The 22,134-nt window shown below is 43.1% G+C and overlaps 1 protein-coding gene across 1 annotated transcript in view; it reads left to right on the plus strand.

Moving 5' to 3' along the window:
* The first annotated feature begins 1,010 nt into the window (after nucleotides 1-1,010).
* cobll1b (cordon-bleu WH2 repeat protein-like 1b) overlaps nucleotides 1,011-22,134 on the plus strand; it is a 59,065-nt gene continuing 37,941 nt past the window's right edge. The window contains 1 exon segment of the mRNA XM_034186018.1: nucleotides 1,011-1,139. Within this exon segment, the coding sequence (XP_034041909.1) occupies nucleotides 1,033-1,139 (107 nt within the window). The 5' untranslated portion in view covers nucleotides 1,011-1,032.

Raw genomic sequence — 22,134 nt, forward strand, 5'->3', positions numbered from 1 at the left:
ATATATTTGGTTGGGATCATAAGTGATCCTACTTGATCACTTGAAGGTTGTCCAATAACCACTGTGATCTGGGTCTGGATAAATGGTACAAAATAGATGTTAACCTTTAATCAGCTTAAAAAATTAGGAAATATGACCCCTGGCTCTCATGTGTCATTGCCCCAACAGTTGATTCTGTATGGAGAAAATAAGAGTTCAACTTCCTCACCAAGTCGCACACTATACTTCAACAATCCGACCACAATTTTTTTTTTTAATTATTATTATTATTATTATTGGCATCTTTGTTTGGCTGTTAGTCTATTTATTTTACTCCTGGTATTATTTTTATTCTGGATAATGAGCGTCTCAAAGTTGTAAAGTACCAAAATCGGCCAGAAGATGTCGCTGTAGGAAAACAAGCAATCACTCTGGAAGGAAGTACAACACGGTAGACTGAAGAATGTTGAATTTACCACACTGAAGTTACTCATAAAACATAATAATAATAAAAAAGGCCTGTAACTGTAGCTGTTTAAGATGCGTAAAGCTGACCGTCGGGTCGGATTTGACATCCTCCCCTTCCATCACCAAGGACAGAAGGTAAAAGTGGGCTGACGTCTCGGATGTGCATAGAAAAGTTGTTGTTGTCTCGCCTGCCAGGAGTGTTTTCGACATGTCAGACCGCAACGTTTAAAGACAAGCGAAAACACCCAGGCAGCCAGTGCGCCAACACGGAGCGCTGCGCGTAAGAGCGCGCAAACCGCGGAGCTTCAGACTCCATATGGATCTTTTTTTTGCTCTCCAAACTCTCTTTTTGGAGAAAATAACAACTGACACTGGATTTTTTTTTTCTCCTTCCAAACACTGATGGAATTTGACAAGGTCGACTGCAGACATGGTAAGTTGTGACAGTAAACAGCTTAAACAGTTTTTCAAAAATGAAGACGGAAAAAAGATCTATGACCTCATGTGGGATTCGCCCATATTTCATTGGATTCTCCCGCTTGCATCACTTGAAAACAGCTGGTCAGCCTAAAACCGCTGCTAAAAATGAGGTGTGGGTTTTGTTTGTTTGTGAAAAGTCGCAGGGATTTTGATAAACCGTTGGGTTTGGTCATGGATGATGATGGATCGCAGCCAAGCAGCTCTGGTATGAGGTATGTAGGCTCAACTGTCAAAGGATTTTCCCAACTGTCAGCAGTTACAGTCTGAGTATTAATAAAAGACCCTCTTTGTGGTACAATCAGCCTGATGTGTAACGTGGATTAAAGTAGGGGTTACAACTGTCTGTGGTTAATTAAGTTATTATAATTATAAGATGGAGGTGAATAGAACCAAAATAAAACACAAACAGCACTTCTTTAGGTATTTCTTAAAGTTTTACACACACACACACACACACACACACACACACACACACACACACACACACACACACATATATATATATATATATATATATATATATATATATATATATATATATATATATATAAATTTTTAATTAAACATGACAATATTATAATTTCTTAATGTGTATCTCCCACTGTGCAGCAGTACTATTCTGTTATCCCTTGATCTATTGTTGGAATGTTAACAAGATGTTTTAAGACCACCTAATGCCATATCCATTAAACTAGGCAGATACTCAGCCAAAGGTCCAACAAACTTTGCTGCTAGAGTTGACCACTGTTTGACTTTCCCTAGCGACTAAAATCCTATCTAGCAACTAGTTGGAGTCTATCCCACCAATAATAGGGTGAGAGATGGGATACCCCGAGGAGACCCACGTGTTCACGTGGAGAACATGCAAACTCAGCCCAGCCTCACGTTTTTGTTTTTTTTTTTTTTTTTTGGTGACAGGGGCACGTTTTTTTGTTCATTTTGCAATTTCTAATCCGCCCCTCCCCTTCTGTTAACTCTAACCATAACTATAGCGTATGTCCCCTCCCCTAAACCTAACCATAACCCCCCATACCCCTGTCAACCCATATTTTGTGCCCCTGTCACGAAAACCCATAGGTTAATGTACTTTTCGCAATGCCACCACGAACTGCCGTGAGACTGGGTTGTGCAAACTCCACACCGAAAGACCAGGTGGGAAGTGATCCCAAAACTTCCTTGCTGTGAGACCACAGTCTATATACATATAAATATTTTGTCTTCCCACCATATGCAAATTAGATGTGATTATGTCATTACATAATCTAGCACCTTTTTAGTGACATTTCAGAGAGTTACTAGTGACATGACTTCACCTCATTTTTGGCAACACTGTGAAGAAGTCATTTTTCATTCGGATTGGTCACGGCTCCTTTTCATGGAAATCACTATGTATAAGATTGTTTGAGAAATTCACTGTATAAGACCCATGCATTATTTTCTCTGCATGCTTGGTGCTTTCAAATGTAGGTGTAGCATTGCTATGCCACATTTTGAGCTAGCACTAGAAAAAGAAGCATGCCCCGAGGCCTGCATTTTTTATTCCTGGATTCTGTAGCATAAAGTGAATGAGAGTTTATGACTCCTCCTGGACGGGATGCCAGGCCAACGCAAGTTACTACCAAGGCCAGTGTCGCAGACCGAACGGTTCCCCTAAAAATTGGTCCCCCCTGATGACACGGTGATGACGTGGTTCACGGATTAGCACCTCGTTTCTGCTTCAAACTGCACTCCATTCATTATCTATCTCAACGACAGATATCTGAAGCTTTTGTACAACAATTATTTTAACATAAATTCAGCATTATTTCATTGTAAAAGGCGACGGAAGTGATCAGAGCGCTGCGGCTAAACGAGCTGCTAGCTGATGCGTTCACTGCGCATCAGACATTTCAAAGCGTCACGGAATTTCGCCTCATTTCTGCTTAAAATGGCCTCGTTTCTGCATAAAACTGACTTTAGAATGATTTAAGAGGTTTCACCTTTATCACCTGATGGCTAATAATCCCATTAATCCATTTGATTACTTTGGGTGAAGAGACTCCATCTCACATGTGCTGCTGTGGTCCGAAATGACGCATGCGCAAATGCAAAAGGCGGATCGATTTTTAGGGGCGGACCGTTCGGTCTGCGACACCGGTACTCTTCTACACCTGGCTGAACTGCGACAATGCAGTTGATTTGTCTTCTTATCCAAGGATACAGACAGGTAACGAGACAGGGAATCAACTCCTGGTCTACATTTTGGTAAGCGTAACTTCTTATCCCATTGAGCCACCTTCTCTACAGCTAATACAAGTCAGTCGAGCAGTATTTCCAGCAGACCAGTGTGCGTCATTGGTCTACACAGGTGTTTTCCAGTGCTGTCAGTGGTGTTACACTGTACATTGCTTCTGCTTTGCATCAGTGACATATTGCTGGCATTAGCCATATCATTAGCTGCACTTCAAACTTTATTATTTTTTTGATAGAAAAATGGAAAGCCACATTTTATTATACATTTCTAGGAATTCTGTCACCTGTGTTGTCAACATTAGTTTCTCTATTGTGAGCAATTTCGCTGCTCTACTCAACACACACAAAAGTCAGTGCAATTTTGTACACAACGTGAGCATCCAAAATAGAGCTGTTCTCATGAATCGCAAACATGTTGTGACTCATTACAGATTCCATCTTCTTTGTGGAAACCACCACAATATTATCATGAGGGTATCGTGATGTCCCTCAGTCTTCACACGTGCACAACAGCGGCTTTGTGATGGAACTGTTTAGGGATGAGGAAAGAAAACTGTCTACTGTACGTCAATGACTTTTCCTCCATCTACACAGTTGGAGCAGTGATTTCAACCTTTTGAACTTTGCTCATTTCCTGTTTTACTTGGGGGGGGGGGATTGTCTTGACCATATGCAGAGTTCATGAGAAGCATTTTGAAGGCAAAACATTTGGTCTCCTGTGTGCCTCCCCAGTGTTTTTCCTTATCAAAAATCGTGTCTCCTCTGTGCTTGAAAATGACACTCTCCTTAAGTGTTGATCTGTCGCGTCTGACTGTCACAAACAATCACAGTGAAAGTGCTGCGGGTATATGACAGGATGGAATTTCCCATCTGCTTACTTTCAGGGACTTGGAGGATGATGTCAGCTGCTTGTATTCCAATGGTTGGAATCATTAAAAAAAGGGGTGGGGAGTGGGAGGGTAGCGTGAGTTTCCAGAGTGTTTTTTCTCCCCCTTCCTCCTTCTCACAGTAACTACTCACTCCTTTGGCATTTAGAGATCTGCAAAGTTTTTGAGACTTTCATTCGAAGTGAGATGGAAAAATTGCTTGAAATGTTACAGTTTCCAATGTGCACCAAAAAAAAAAAAAAAAAAAAGCATCCAGGCTCATCGCAGTGTTCCTTGGTGTGGAACGCTCATCATATTTCATAAGTGCTGCATAATCTGGGAGCACAGCCACGCACTCTCTACCTCAATCACTTTGTGGTTTGACTGTTATTGGGAAATGAAAATCCGCCCTCTCCTATAAGCTGTCGGGGCGTGGAGGGAATGCACATGGCTGTCTTTATTTGCGGCTTCTTATATTTGGAGGCCGTAAACTGCAGTCACTGCTGGAACTTGAAGCACTTTTCAGTCACATATGTTGATTTCATATGACTTCCACACAGCTATTGCCACATCCAAATCCTGACTCTACCAGATGGGGCTTTTGCCCAAGAATAGATGTTGTTGGAACACGCAAATATATTACCAGGGAGTCTTGACACAATTACAGCAAATGATGTTTTTGTTTTCTTATGAACCCATTTAAAGACCATCATCTGATTATTTGCTAATGTCTTTTAGGAGATTGGATTTACGTATTTTATTCTAACAGTGCACTAGTCGGCTCTGGTCCGGATAATTGGACACACCTAAAAGCATGATCTCACGAGCCTGGCTGACTTTCTTCGGGGCAAAATGTGGAATTAGTTAAGGTATTGTGAATCTCCACAGCTGTTTCCCGACATGTAGGTAGTCTGAGGGCACAGCTGCTTGCATGAAGCCAGCGATGAAAGCACTAGAAGGAGGCACAGGCAAAATTTAGTGCAGGTACAGATAATGGTGCATGAAGCCACAGGCCACGTCGGGCGTTTTTTCAAGCAATCTGTTACAGCTGTTGTCACAAAATCAAACAGCAAGCATCAAACAGTTTACAAATTTGAATGCCTTGATTTTATTCTCAGAAATATCAACAGTGTGTTCATCAAAAATGTATAAAACTAGTGGGGCACTTGCTAGAACGCAGGTGTTCTGTGTGTTTTGTGAACCGGTATTGCTGACCGAACCCCCCCCCCCCCCCCACCAAAAAAAATCGGTCCCCCCCTGCTTTCGCTGCGCAATTCACTGATCATTGCCTCATTTCTCATTTCTGCTTAAAACTGCACTCCAGTCATCATCTATCTCAGCGACAGATATCTGAAGCTTTTGTACAACAATCATTTCCACATAAATTCAGCATTTCCATCGGCATCAGACGCTCAAAGCGCTTTACAAATAATACCTCACATTCACCCCGATGTGAGGGTGCTGCCATATAATGCGCTCACTACACACCGGGAGCAATAGGGAATTAAAGACCTTGCCCAAGGGCCCTTAGTGATTTTCCAGTCAGGCTGGGATTTGAACCAAGGATCTTCTGATCTCAAGCCCAATACCTTAACCACTACACCATAACCTCCCCCCTCTGCTATAATTGGTGAATTGCTGCTGACGCTCTGAAATGACACATGCACAGTGAACGCAGGGGGGGCCGTTCTGTCGGCGACACCGGCTGTCATCTTTTTTTCTTTAAATCATGAATTTGACTGTCTTTTGAGTAAGGGCGCCGCACACTTCTGGTGTTGGAATGAAGATCTGAACCAGTCTTTGATGCCGAGCAACCTTGCAAATTACATTTTAAGTGGTTTAGATTTAGGATTAGAATAAGAGTTTTGGTTAAGGCTTTAATTTTTGTGAAATACATAAAATTTTGGTATCTGAATAGCATTGCTCACTTTCAGGAGTCAATGCAAATCTAAAAAATAAAAATGTGATTTTCATTATCACATATGCAATCCTTTCATAAAATATATTGTTGAATGAAACCATATGTCCATACGGCATTTTTTTTTGTTTGTTTTTTTGGCAGAAAAGAGCTGTCAACGTATCCACAAATGCTTCATCCCATGGGTTCATCATGTGAGGTGGAAAAAGTAAAAAGCCTGCATGTGAGATTTGTTTCTATGACAACAAAAACATCTAACCACTACCTTTATAATATGTGTGATAAAAAGTACTCACCCTCAGCAAGAATCAAGCGTCTGTCCGATCTGCAATCACAGATGTGTGTTTTGTCTCTATTGTAATGTGTTTTCAGTGACAAATCAATAAAAACAAACCTGTCCTCCCAGTTGCCTGAAAAAGTGCAGTATTGACATTGCACTGTCTTTCTGAAAACTTCAGAGCACCCTAAGCAGACACTCATGTGCATACACACACACTCAAACAAACCATCGTGTCATGCAGGCGCCTCCCTCTGGCTACATTCTCATTTAGGACAATTGGGAAAAACAAGATGCTGCCACCAAGAAAAAAAAATGCTGTACATATGGACATGGGGTTTCATCCTGGTGACAGTAAAACAAATTAAATATAAATGACTTGAGTCAAAAATTCCAGAATGTGCCCCTTGATCTTGATCCTCTCTAAAATGTACTGATCTCTGCCCTGGCCCTTCCCTCATCCTCTCTACCATATGTCATTAAATTCAGTCTAGAGGTAACTGAGTAATGCTGTGACAAAGAGTAGATACTGATTTTGATTGTGGAATTAAGGCGTACCCACTTTGCAGCACTTGAAGATGAGTGTGGAATCTGGGTTTGTGATTGTCCTTGATCAAGACTATGATCCAGGTTTGGAGTGACTTCCTAGGATTGGCTGTCAGTGATATCTGTATGTGGTGAAACTGTAGAACTCAGAGAGGTTCAGTTATATTGGCAGTGACATTCATGTCTTTGGCCTTTGAGGTTGAGAGATGCCTGGAAGGAGCTTATGGAGTCATGAGGTTGCTGGACAGAGATGTTTGGTGCCTATACATTCAAAGGAAAACAAAGCTCCAAGCTTTTATCCTGGTGGGCAAAATGACCTTGATCCATGTTGAAGTCTGACATTAAATCAGTGTAGATTGTATGTTGTTTTTGAAAACTGGATCAATTTAGAAATCCTAACATTGGATCAACATAGATATTCAACGTAGATGTTCAGTATAATATTCAAATTATTATAATGTTAACAAATGTCGACTGCTTTGTGTAAATTAATAAATACACTTCCTATGGGTTTTTGACAGACATTAAAAATAGCTCAAAATACACGTGCAGAACCTAACCACATTTCAACGGCCTTTCAACGTCGTATTCCTGATATTACAACTTCAGGAGATTGACATTGGAGTGACATTGATATCATGTTGACTGACGACAGAACATAATGTTACGAATAGACATCACGATGCCCACTGGTAGGTTCCTGGTGCTTCCTGTCTTACTATATGGTTTTGAGACCTACACTTAAGGTATTTGGAGAATCCTTAGGTACCACTGGAATGACTTTATGTCAAATATGACTCAGATGAAAAGGCTCATTTACACTGTGAGGGAGTGTCAGCTACAACATGGTCATGTGGCTTGTTTCTCTGGATATGATTCAGCTTGTAGGTGCCTCAGTGTTGAGGACCCCAGCAGTTAGCAAAGGGGGTCGAAGGGGATGCCCACGTTTCACCTGACTGCAGTAGATTATGGTTAGTTTGAAGAGGTGGGGATGACCCAGCTGTCTGCATGGGTGGTCTCTATCCAGAACCTGGGGAGGTTCTGCAGTGTGTGACATCTGCACGTGCTCTCAGACCTGGTCCTGACCTCATGATGAACAAAAATAAACAAAAATAAATGTGAAATCATAACCCCTTTGTGGGATAATTATCTCTGGCATGTGTCCCTAGAAATCCCATTCATATTTTCTGCACTCAGAAAAGCCAGATGATGGGTGTGATTTAATTGAATTGAATAAAATAAGAAAAATCACATGCTTGCTGGTTGAACACTGTGGTTTTTTTAATGTGATGGATGGTATGTTTTCTGCCTCACAGAGCTAAAATGGCTACGTTCCAGTGAACGGGGAATAATGGGTTATCTTTGTTACCACATTAAAGCCAACGCAGTGACCGTAAATGCCCATGAATACTCACCACTTCACAGTTATGGACATAATTAAAGACAGTTTGGTGGTTTGTTTTGCTTAGTTTTTATTTTATCTCTAAAATGGACCAAAGTCTGTCATTTCATAATATAAATGTATTCACAACTTAATTGAAACAAATGTGTTGCCGGAATCCTGCCTCGCTAAACAGCCTGGAAGCTTGTTTCTGCTACGCAACTTTCCATAACCTCCCACCCTTAGCCTGTGTAACATTCCATGTGACCTAACATGAATGGGCTCTTTGTGTGATCCCAGTAGGAATCTTTACTTAACTCCAATAACATTCATGCATTTTATGTGACAAAGAACCGAATTGCCATGATTTGTTTGACCTTCATTATCAGTGTTTGTCTTGAGTAGGTGAGATCTTTGTGGAAAATGCCTCGGCAGTCATAAGTGGACGTTGTTGGCTGTAATGCTTTTCTGTTTAACAAGACCTTGACACAGTTATTAGTATTGATCCAAATCACAAAGATATCAGACAAACATCAAAGGGCAAAGAGGAGGTTCAAAATGAGAAGAATGATTTACTGAGCGCATTCTTGCAATTGCAGAAAACAACAAATGTATGAGCAGAAAAATGATATCAAATTGGTAATGATGGTTAAATCTTCTCTTTTTTGTAACATACAACATGGCAAGCGGCTTTATTGTGACAGATCAACAAGAGCTTGCAGATTATCATTTCTTTTACTTTGCTGTACCTTATCTTACAAATTAATAATGGTTTCAGCTTCAGGAACATACAGTAGTTATGCCAACTTCATCAACTTATGAAACAGGGCACAGGTGGTGGCCAAGTGGTTAGTGGGCTTGGTTTCAGTACGGAAGGTTCCTAGTTCAAACCCCACCCTTGCCACATTTCTTCATGTAATGTGGAGTTGCATCAGGAAGGGCATCCGGTGTAAGACTTGTGCCAAATCTACATGCAGACCCACATTCAGTGGTGGGCACAGCTTACCAAAAAGCTTTGATAACCAGTAATCCGCCAACTGAAAGTTATTTTTTATAACGCTAAACTGATAAACTGCTAAAAAATGTATCGAAAGTTACAGATAACCGATAACTTTTAGTATTGATTTGTACGTGGCCACATCAAATGACAATAGCTTCTGATAAACCAGTTTCACTTTAAGTGCCACAGGGGCTGCTGGGTAAATTCAAAGATCAAATCATTCCCAGGCAGGATCACAAACACAGAAAGAACACACGAAAAATGAATAAATAAAAAATAAAACCCCAAACACGTCATCATCTTTCAAAAGCAGTAAAACACAGTAAGAAGTCACAGTTTATCTCGGTATCATATACACCGTCATTTACAAACTAAAAGCTGCTGCTTTTTTCACACGCTTTGTACCCTGCAGTTTAAACAACCGAAATACGTCCATTAATGCGTTGATGGACAGAGTAAAAGACACGTAGATGTAGTAAATATAAAAACTTAGTTTCAGTGGGATTCATTAAATTCTGAAGAAAAATAATAATCCACATAAAGCGTCCTGATTATCCAAAACGGTGTCTAAACGGTGAAGAAAAGTCCCTCTGTAACACAGCTGCACCGTGAGATCTCCTCTCGCAATTAAATTCTGCTCTCTACCGTTGTGCGGACGTCTTTAAACCGTCCGCACAACTGCTCCTTAATCTGTGTGATGCCCATAGCATCGTCACCGAAAGCCGTCTGAATCTTCCGAATGGTTTCCACCTGGCTGTGGCCCAGTTTCTGGCAAAATTTGATGCAGTGCTGCTCCAGTCGTTCCGTCAGTTTCCTTGCAATGAAAATCCGCTGACAGCACAACACACGTCCTCACACAAAGGCTGCTTACCAGCAAATGACGCAGTCGACAGGCGTGAAAAAATTCACGCATGCGCACGAAGGTTCAAGGTTGGCTCATGCAAGCACACATGATTCAAATCCATCAGGTTTTTGCAAAAAATAAAAAGGTCGGATACGTTTCTAACAGACCTCGTACTTCTTTTTACAGCTCCTGCCGCTATGTTGCCTCCAGAATTTCCCAAACGAGTGGCGTTAAATTTGGAGGGCGCGGATGTGATGTTGGCAGATGTACAAAGACTTTTAGAAGTTATAGAAAAAATGCATGTGATAAAGATAATCCACACTCACTTTCAGAGACAACAATGAATAACGTCTGTACCATTCCTTGTGACAAGAAAACGCAGGGTGGTTTACTTTCTTGCTGTATTTGAGGAGGAATAAATACAAGAGACTTCAAACTCAATTGCTGTGTTTGTTTTGGTGGTTTCACTTCTCTCAGCCTGTGTGATATTGAATATTCTGTTAAATTCCATTCAGTGAGCCGAAATGAAATTAGACAGTTGACGTGTGTGTTTTGCACAGAACCATCCTGTGTACACTTTGGAGAAGCCTCAGTTCGTGTAACAAGGACAGAGGAAAAGCACGCTGGTGCGCCTTTGAAAGATGCCCCGCTTGAGACAATGCTGCATTGTTTGAAAGTACACAGTGTGATAGTTATAATTATGGCTCAACGGACCGCTCCCTTTACCAAGTTTAACAGCATGCTCTCGGTTAAGTGATCACAGGTTGGTGTGATCATTTTCCTGTCTGAGTTATGTGACAGCACACTACTCTTTGACCGCAAGGTCGTTCTACTGTTGTCTTTCTGTCAGGTTTATCAGAAATGTGGCCTGAAACAGACAGTGCTGTGGTTTTCCAGCATACAGCATACTGTACTCATGGTTTGAATTACCCACCACCACCAACAGTGGTAAAAAGCACAGTTTGTGGGGGAATGGAGGTGTTGAACATTAATATATATCCTTCTCAAGTGTATACATACATACAGTATGTATATATTGTAGCAGATATAAGTTCAAACAATATTTAATTAAATATGAAATGTCATTAAATACATCAAAAGGGGCACCACCTGCATACTTTAGGAACTTGATTGTTGGGAAAGTGTCGTAACACGGACCCACAACAGGGGGCGCAAATGAACGGACAATGGATAAGAAAAGGAGTAACAATTTAATGTTGTGAAAGTACACAACGGAATACAAACAGAAATAATGGGTGCCAATTGTACACAAGAGGACTGTGGGCAGGCTCGAAGATAGGAGACCTCTGATGATCGGAGAGCCGGAGCCCACACCGCTTCCACCACCAACGGCCTGAAGAACACCCGCCAAGTCCTGAGTCCCCAGGTGGTCTCTGTCCTCCGTTGTCGGCCCTGGTACTGCTGGCAGACAAGAAACAGAAGGCGGTGAGTGTGAGTCCTCACACCCAGCAACCTTTACACTCAATTCCTCCGGGAGGGAAAGCCTCCACCTCCAGATACGTTTTCTCTCGTGCAGCTCCTGTTTGTCCCTCTTCTGGATCTCCACAGGAATGCGGCTGCACACAGAACAATGTTAGACAACAATAATCACAGCAGAGAAGATTACCTCTAGTGGTAGATGATTTCTCGGCGAGGAGGTGGAGTAATGATCCAGCTTTTGTAGAGCTGCAGGTGATTGGTGACAGCTGGTGTAAATGAGTGACAGCTGTCACTCTCTGTCTCGGCGCCCTCTCATGCTTGAAGCCCGCACTCCAAGCAGGGCGCCGACTGGTGGTGGTGGGCCAGCAGTACCTCCTCTTCAGCGGCCCACACAACAGGACCCCCCCCTCAACGGGCGCCTCCTGGCGCCCGACCAGGCTTGTCCGGGTGTCGGTGGTAGAAATCGACCAGAAGGGCCGGGTCCAGGATGAAGCTCCTCTTCACCCAGGAGCGTTCTTCGGGTCCGTAACCCTCCCAGTCCACCAAGTACTGAAAACCCCGGCCCTTCCGACGGACGTCCAGGAGCCGACGAACAGTCCATGCCGGCTCCCCGTCGATGATTCGGGCAGGAGGTGGTTCGGGTCCAGGGGTGCAGAGTGGTGAGGCGTGGTATGGCTTGAGTCTAGAGACATGAAAAACCGGATGGATCCGCAGTGAAGCCGGGAGTGTCAGCTTCACTGTGGCCGGACTGAGGATTTTGGCGATGGGGAATGGCCCAATGAAACGGTCCTTCAGTTTCTGGGATGTCACCTGGAGCGGGATGTCCTTGGTGGATAACCACACCTCCTGCCCCGGTTGGTATGCAGGGGCCGGGGAATGCCGGCGATCTGCATGGGTCTTGGCCCTCGTCCGGGCCCGCAACAGGGCAGAACGGGCGGTCCGCCACACCCGGCGGCACCTCTGCAGGTGGGCCTGGACCGAGGGTACCCCGACCTCTCCCTCCACAAGTGGGAATAATGGGGGCTGGTAGCCCAGACACGCTTCAAAAGGGGAGAGGCCGGTGGCAGATGACACTTGGCTGTTGTGAGCGTACTCGATCCAGGCCAGCTGGTTACTCCAGGCCGCCAGATGCGCGGAGGTGACACAGCGAAGGGCCTGTTCTAGGTCCTGGTTCGCCCGCTCTGCCTGGCCGTTCGTCTGTGGGTGATACCCGGACGAGAGACGTACGATGGCCCCCAGCTCCTTACAAAAACTCCTCCAGACCTGCGAGGAGAACTGGGGACCACGATCCGAGACGATGTCCGACGGTATCCCATGCAGACGCACGACGTGGTGGACCAGGAGGTCTGCTGTCTCCTGGGCCGTTGGGAGCTTCGGGAGGGCCACGAAGTGGGCCGCCTTGGAGAACCGGTCCACTATCGTCAGTATGGCAGTGTTGCCCTGGGACGGCGGGAGGCCCGTGACGAAGTCCAGGCCGATGTGGGACCAGGGGCGATGAGGCACAGGCAGGGGTTGGAGGAGACCCCTGGTCTTGTGATGGTCCGCCTTGCCCCTGGCACAGGTGGTACAGGCCTGGACGTAGTCCCGGACGTCGGCTTCCAGTGACGCCCACCAGAAGCGCTGCTGGACTACTGCCACGGTCCTACGCACTCCGGGATGACAGGAGAGCTTGGATCCGTGGCAGAAGTCCAAGACGGCAGCCCTAGCCTCTGGTGGGACGTAAAGTTTGTTCTTCGGACCGTCTCCCGGGTCCGGGTTCCTTGCCTGGGCCTCCCGGACGGTCTCCTCCACGTCCCAGGTGAGGGTGGCCACGACAGTGGACTCGGGAAGGATGGTGTCGATGGGGTCCGACAACTCAGCCTTGGCCTCCTCTTCGTGCACCCGGGACAGTGCATCAGATCGTTGATTCCTAGTCCCGAGGCGGTAGGTGATCCGGAAGTCAAAGCGTGCGAAGAACAGGGACCAGCGGGCTTGCCTGGGGTTCAGCCGCTTGGCGGTCCGGATGTACTCCAGGTTCCGGTGGTCTGTAAAAACCGTGAAAGGCTCCGTAGCTCCCTCCAACAGGTGTCTCCACTCTTCCAGAGCCTCCTTCACCGCGAGGAGTTCTCGATTGCCCACGTCATAATTCCGCTCAGCGGGGGTCAACCTGCGGGAAAAGTAGGCACAAGGATGGAGAACCTTATCGGACTCCCCGCTCTGGGACAGCACGGCTCCTATTCCTGAGTCTGAGGCGTCCACCTCCACTACAAACTGGCGAGTAGGATCAGGCTGCACCAGAACTGGCGCAGACGAAAACCGGCGTTTCAACTCCCTAAACGCGGCCTCGCACCGGTCCGACCAGGTGAAGGGGACTTTAGTGGAGGTCAGGGCGGTCAGGGGGCTAATAACCTGACTGTAACCCTTAATGAACCTCCTGTAGAAGTTTGCAAAGCCGAGGAACTGTTGCAGCTTCCTACGGCTTTTTGGTTGGGGCCAATCCCTCACCGCCGCAACCTTGGCCGGATCCGGGGCGACGGAGTTGGAGGAGATGATAAACCCCAGGAAGGACAAAGAAGTGCGGTGAAACTCACACTTCTCGCCCTTCACAAACAACCGGTTTTCTAACAACCGCTGTAGGACCTGACGTACATGCCGGACATGGGTCTCAGGGTCCGGGGAAAAGATGAGTATATCATCCAGATATACGAAGACAAACCGATGCAGGAAGTCATTGGTAATACAGTTTGCCTGCATATGTACAAGCTTTCTGAAAGCTTATGGACATGGATGAAACTGAGCAGTACCACCAGTGGAGGCAATGTAGCGAGTTGTGAAGTACTTACTGGCCTCACAGACCTCCTCCATCTGCACTACTGCTTACGCTTTTGTCTTTTTTGCAGAAAAACATTATTGCAACTTTTTTGAACATGGCCATTTTGATGTTGACAGACCCATCTGAACCTGTCCCGTGTCCTCTAGTGGATATATTGCTTCATATTCATGCCAACATTACGTACATATGTGGGCAGTGATGGTTGCACCATTTGAAATTTTAATTTTTAATTTCAATTTATTTTCATTTATATAGCACCAAATAAAGGCGCTTCACACAAGTAAGGTCTAACCTTACCAACCCCTAGAGTAAGCACACAGGCGACAGTGGTAAGAAAAACCTCCCTCTGATGATTTGAGGAAGAAACCTCAAGCAGACCAGACTCAAAGGGGTGACCCTCTGCTTGGGCCATGCTACGACACAATTTACAAAACAATTCACAAAACAAATATACAGGAAATGTTGCCGGTGCACAGGACAGGAGGGTTGCAGAAACAGAAATGCACATATACATTTGTAAATGTAGCTTAAAATGAGCTTTTAGGGTGTGTTGAGCCAGCTCACAAAAAGAAAGCCTGGGTATGTTGATCCTGCTTCATAGTACACTCCTTAGATAGGCATGAAAACGTAGTGCTGGTGCTGCCAAGAGTAGCTCTGCTATAGAGCAATGGCATGGTTACCAAAGGGAAAAAAGCAATATTTATCTCAGCTCATTACTTACCTTGCTTGCAGACACACTGACACCACTGTTTTCTCTGTGTTGCAGAATGAAAACCACAGGAACAATACGTACTGAAAGAAAATGAAACAGTTTAGAACAGATGCTGCACTGAAAAGTTACCAATGTCACAAGTACAGTAATGTCCTTTGATATTTGTCAGATTGCTAAGTAATGTTATTTTATTGCCCTTTGAGAATTGGTGTTTGATCAGGCTGCTGTGGGAAAAAGCTTTTGTTTTGCCTGGAATAACAAACGATACACATAGGAAGTAAGAAGTTCTCATAGTGTCCCCGTGCTTTCCCCCCAGTCTCTTTCCATCCCACATAGTTTATGGAGTAATAGTCTTTCCAGGCCCTACTCAAAAATCTTGTGTTTACTGTCAGTGACCTCTCACCAAATTACCATCTGTGGCCCTGGCCTTGTGTTTTGTCTTTCTTCTGCGATCGCCTCCTTAACTCCACCCTCTGGCCCGTTCCTTCACACGAACATCTTCTTTCACCACTTAACCTCTTTATCATCAGATGAGATTTAATGGTTGCGTTGCACATTTTGGTGCACATTCCTCAGTGAAAGTGCTCCACTAATAAATTACTTGGAGCAACTGCTTACACAAGAGTGAACAAGTAAAATTGATTTTTCACAACTGGGCGGTCTTAAGAAACAAAACTATAGCTTTAATATTACATCAGACATTCATAAGTAATCCTACTAAAATAACACCAGTACTGTAGTGAGGGCGATTGTAGGTAAGTGCTGTTCCATGCCAAAGTTATAGCTTCCTGCACTTTGTTGCAGATAGTTTGACCTTGTATGATAATTATTTTTGAAATCCAGAAACTGCAATCAGATGAGGAAGAAGAGAGGAGTAGTCTATTTAGGGATTATTTAAAGTTGTCTGTTTCTACAAGACCAACTGCGTTCACTGTTATGCTTCACCTTATCAGCAATTAACACATTGTCTGTTTTTAGTAATTATTAGCAGTTGATTAAATTAATACTTAATGATTACACATAGCTTTCTAAAGTCATAATTCACTCAAGAAGTTAAAGTAATTAGCACAGGTATTTTGCTTTGAGTTGAACCTGACATGTAAATTTGCCAAAGTCCAATCTTAAGATGGGTGAAAGGTTGCTAACCTTTGAGTCAGTGGAAGAAAACCATTGGAAATGGAAATGACTGTCATGTTAGCTTGCCATATCACATGAGCTAATTTGATCAAATTTTGCTTTGCCAGTATGTTCAAGTGTTACAAAATCAGATGTGTACTCAGTTGTAAGACGAGTGAAAACCATTGATTTTCTTCCAGAGTCCATGTTGCATTGTCTGGCGCGTGTGTGATAAGTACACCGGAAGTCACTCACGTGGAATTTCTTGGATGCAAAGAGTTAAGTGAATAGTTCTCAGACTTGCTCTGTGTAAGCTACACAGACATGGCTGAATCTATGTGTAACACTGCAGCAAATGTCTGTAACTTCACTAAAGAAGGTGGACAAAGTCCCTTAAATGTGTATTAGCCACGTATGGATTTGTCAGAAATTTCAGTGATTTGAATAACGAGCCACATATATGAACATTACGCAAACAATTAAAAAACACTGCGAGTGCCAGTCATTGTGTCAGTGCACACAGCGCAGCTCATCTGATCGATTATAAAGCAGATGTAAAATCTATCATAAACATTCTTTTAAAGTTGCTCATACGAAGGAATGAACATGCAACTGTTTTACCAAGTTATTACAATATAAACATTACAAATAATTACCTTTTAGGCTGTTCCAAATACGTTTTCCACCTCATGCAGCACACGAGAGAGAGGAAAGAAAAGCTGCAGCTGAAACGGTCCTCTGTGATTCCAGAAGCGATTAAAGCTGTTTATAACAGCCAAACCCTGACAGAAAATGATTAATCCACTATGAAAGAATTATTTTATACACAGAGTCCAGCGCACAAAGCAGGTGAGATTGTCACGCTGAAGTGCGCGAGAGGGCGGAGCCAAAATAGCCTGTCCTAAATACCCTGTCCTGTTCTCGTTGCCACCAGGTACTCGGCCAATGGGCTTCTAACAGCCTTGTCCTTACCACAAACATGCCTCTAACATCCTTGTTTGTCCTCGTAGTACCTTGTACACAAACTGCCTCATGCTGTTTTTGCTAAATTTTGAACTTCTTGAAATTAGCACCACACTCAGAGATGAGCCTTGTTAGTAATAATCTGTCTCTAAAAGCCTCTAAGAGCCACTATTCTCTCATGTTTGTTGAATAACTGGACTCGTACCAAAAAAAACCAAAAAAAAAAAACATGCTACGTGGCTCATTATTCATCGTTCAGGGCTTAACACGCTTCACACTATACTGTGGAATACTGCTTTGCTCCCCAAGCCTCTAGCAGAAGTGAGACTTCACACTTAGTCCTGTGAGATTTACGCACCACTGAGCATGTGCATTTAGTTTGTAACATCGGTCTAGTAATAATGTGGGAAGCAACTCAGTTAGCAGGTAAGCTAATTAGCCGAGTGTAATGTGCTATGTCTGTACCCCTCTATGTGCGAATCCACAGGCTCTTGTATGGGAGCCAGGTGCTATAACACGCGTCCAAAACCCAAATTCTCTACTGTCTATCACTACAACATGTTTTTTTGGCGTTGGGGAGTGAGGTCTGTTCACAGCACAGCTCCTACTGGCTACCATTAAACTAACGCAGATAATAATTGTTTCCAAGCTATCTTAGAGCTACTATGTAGCGAGTTTGAAAGTATGTTTGTTGTACCCCTTTGTAATAAATGAATGTACAGTTACATCATACAAATTTGGACATCATCAGTGTTTACTATTTTAACTATTTCTCAGAGAATATTGTAGTGCAACGCACGTAATGAGTAGACTGTCAGCTTTAATTTGAGGGTAATTATGTCCAAATTGAATGAACAAGTACAACACTTTTGGAATGCGGCCCTTCATTTTTATTGGACCAAATGTAATTGGGCAGTTGGCTGCATAGCTATTTCACAGTCATTTGTGGATTATTCCCTCATTAATTCAGTGACAATCAGCAGGTCAAAGGTATAGATTTGATCTATGAAGTATTGTCATCCCTTGGAGTTCAGTTAAATTGGTCATTAAGAAATAGAGGGGAACATATGGAGAATGTGAGAAAACTGGTTTTCAGCTGATGACTGATGCTCAGTTATGGCAACAATTATAACCATAACTATTTTGACCAAAATGGAAATGATTATTATTAAATGCAGTTGCTCATTGACTTTGAAACCTCCTGTGTTTATTGAAAAACATTTTCATTTCAACAGTGGATTTTTTTTGTGTATATACACCATTACTTGTACAAACTATTGAACTGCAAAAAACAAACAAAGCAAATATATCCAGGCCAACCCATAAATGGATAAAGAGGTGGAGCATGGCCAAGACTGGTGTTACCTGGGTGAGATGAATCAAATCCCAATGCACCCCTCATCTCGTGGTCACCAAGCAAGCTAAGGCTAACAGGCCAACCTTGGTTCATATGTTTGATTAATGCTTATTTTTGCATACTGGGCAGTGGTTTATATAACGGGTGACTTGGGTATGGATATTAAAAATGGAGACTGACATATTGCCTCAGCAACTATGGGATCATCAGTGGAGCTAATGTCGCCAAGCTTTTAATACCTGCTAATTAGTGCTAATGGTGCTACCATGCAAATGAGACACGAACATTGTTCTGAAATACTGGAGCACTGGCTTCTTAGATAGTCCATCAGTACAACTAATCAGATAGCAAGCCTTAATATTATCTGAGGTTGTTGTGGTCCATTTGGCTGCTCCCGTTGTTTTGTTCGGGGTCGCCACAGCAGATACAGCCAAATCCGCATTGGTGCTTGGCACAGGTTTCACACCGGATGCCCTTCTGGATGCCACTGGCATTCCAAAGAGGTCTCACATCCAAGTACTAACCAGGTCCTGCACTGCTTAGCTTCTGAGATCTGATGGGATCAGGCTAACACAGAGCAGACCGGCTGCTTAATATTATCTGAGGTATTCTAATAAAATTCTCAGAAAGGACAAACATGGTCAAGTCCACAGCAGTGATAGCAGCCACGACTAGCAAAGGCTGCCACTAGCAGTAGCCATCTGCACTTGGCACACTCACTGGAGGTTGCATCATTGCAAAATGTAATGCAGCAAACCAGTTATTTTATCTAGATTGCATTAATTTCATAACTGTTTTAAACCAGAATCGTAATTGAAATCAAAATTTGATAAAATCACCCAACCCTAAGTTGTTATTGTTCATTCGGCTGCTCCCAGTTGTGTTCGGGGTCGCCACAGCAGATACAACCAGATCCGCATTGGTAATTGGCACAAGTTTTACGCCGGATGCTTCCTGATTCAACTCCAGTTTTACCTGGAGAAACACACACAGCCGCTGGTGTTCCAAAGAGGTCTCCCATCCAAGTACTAACCAGATACTGCTGCATAGCTTCTGAAATCTGACGGGACACACTAATTTAAACAGTTGTCAAGAATTGTAATATGGGATAAAGTAGAACTTCAAATGGCAAAATTCATTTTATTAAGGCTGTGGAAATCGTTATGGGAACCGTAAGTATGTGTTGGTAGGTTATCATTACGGTGGTGAGGTAACACCCTTACCCTATAGCCCAAATAACCCAAAACCTCCAAAGATACATGAACCAAAAGATTAATTGAAACAAGAAATGTTGGTTGGTACGAAGGGAGCGAGAAAACAAAAGTTCTTGTTCTCCTCGTCGGAGAATATAGACCCCATCTCTTGGCTGACAGGTGGGGATACTTACCACTATACGAACAAAGACCCTAGAGTCACCGAACATCATCAATTATGGTGGCTGCCGTAAGCACAGCCCCAAGATTTACGGTTATGGCTGCCATAAGCCAAATTCAAAGTGGTTACAGTTACGCCGGCAGTAACCCTAACCACTTCTTTTGACTAAATATCTCAGATGATGTGCAAAATGACTCATAATTTACTGGACTCTTAAATTTTATCTCAGTTTTTGAAGTGAAGTAATTTGTCTTTACTCACGACTATCAGATTTCACACTCACAATGTTAAATCCTTCAACTCATGTCCCATGACCCCTTTATTTTGTTTTTTTTTTTGCCATGTAACTGTCATCATAGTTTTGTTCAACCAGTAAATCTCCGAACATAATTTTGGCATGAGTCAGTGCTCTAAGGTGTGGCTTTCAAATGTCAGTTGCATATTTTTGTAATGAAAAATAAATGCAGGAAGACTGCATGATTAAATTAGGGAACAGGGAGCTTTTTTTGTTTGTTTCTTTTCGGAAGTTTTGACAGGATGACAGTGGTGGTGGGAGTACTTGTGGGAATGTCTCCAAGTTGTGTTACGTCGATAATTACAAAATGGTGCGAATAGAAGCCAGATTCATTCATGGTAACGCACTGATATTTACTCTACTGTATGTCTGAGCACGCACGCAGCCTGTGGCCCTGCCCACAGGTTCATGTCGGCACATGGAGACAAAGCTGATTACCTGTCTGCTTACAACTGTAGGGGAAAGCTGCTGTCAACACACTGGCTGAACCGGAGCATTCTGAGAAGCAGCGAGGAGCCGGCAGGCGCTTTAGGTGCACGAGCAACATTTCTGTTGTCACAGCTTGGGCGTGGCATTAAGGTGTGCGCTTTGCAGCTGTGCTGATAGAGCAGAATCTAAATAGTCCTGGAGGACTGATAACATCATGGAAGTAGATTGAGCAGAGACGAACCTTACAGCCAAAGAGGTAAGAAGAGTCTGGAAAGAAATGTTGGCACTCTGAGAGGAAAAAGCAAGTCTGCTGCAGTCACACCTGTGCTCTAATTTTCTGGTTCTTTCTGTGGTGTAGTTTATAAAACAGCTCAGTTGTCTCACCACATTTCTCTAAGCCTAAAGTCTGTCTTGGTTGTGAAGTGCTGCCTGCATTGAGGCATGTTTAAGCCTGTACAGTTGACTAGTTAGCACTAGCTTCTAGCAGTCTGCCAGAGTTGTGTTTTGTTGGATAAGTCAGTGGTTTCTTAAAATATTTAGGGTGTTGTCTGACAGTGAGAATGAACAGGAAGGCCTCTTCCAGAGAATGTTTGCTTCACATAAAGTCAACATTTCCCCCAAGCGCTAACACTGCGCGGCTACCACTTTTTGCTAATCCTTTGAGTCGTCACAAACTCATAACAAAGTTGTGTTTCTGGGCTGGTTAGTTCTCTTCACTGCGCCACCTGTTCGTTGTTATCTCGCTTGTAGATTTATCGAGTGGAATGATTACAAATGACTGAAATCTGGCAAAAGTTATACCAGCTGGAATAGTGTGTGTGTGTTGGAATGTGTGGAATCTGACATACCTTATTTCAGCTGTTTGACTCCTTTTTGACCTTCTTTTAAATCGGTTGTTTGCACTTTTTTTGTGGTTCATAACAATGAGGAATTGTGCATTACTCTCATTCCTCACATTTCCTTTGCATTTTTTTTTTTTACACAAATATTTAAGTATTTTAATACAGGAAGCACTCTGATGTTATGCTAGCTTTTCATGGTCCGTTTGAGATCTGTCAGTAGTTTAGCTAAAACCTTGCAGTAGTTTGTTAGCGGAATTCTTTTTGTGCCCCCTCACCTTTTTAATCTAGGACGTCTTGCAGTTTATCTTGCAATGTGTGGCGGAACATATTGCATCTGTTTTAGTGAATCCAAATTATGTTGCTTTTAAAAACAACAAAAGTAAATGTCAGTTGTTGATACCCCTGTATGTCTTTTTAAAGGGGTTGTATTTACCAAGGTTTTACGTTAAGAAAAATCAAAATGGTAAAATCTTACCTGTAGGAACTCTGGTTAACATCCACAATTTAGGCCTGAAATGGTTTGTTTTAGATTTTTGTAGCCTATGTCACAGAAGTCCATTTGCTAAAGTACACCTACTGATTCTGATGAAAAATACTTTGATATGCAAATTGCTACATCATGTGGCAGTACCAAAAATTTGTAGTGAAAATTATCAATCAAATACAGTAAGATGGGTGGAGTAAGATTTAATTTAATTAGTTTATAATGCGCCAAATCAAAGCTAAAGCCGTCTCATGGCGCCTTACACGGAACAATTCAACATAAAATTTAAATAAATAATTAAAAAGATTTAATAAAAGTA

The sequence above is a fragment of the Thalassophryne amazonica genome, chromosome 14 (assembly GCF_902500255.1).
Source record: "Thalassophryne amazonica chromosome 14, fThaAma1.1, whole genome shotgun sequence".
Taxonomy (NCBI): Eukaryota; Metazoa; Chordata; class Actinopteri; order Batrachoidiformes; family Batrachoididae; genus Thalassophryne; species Thalassophryne amazonica.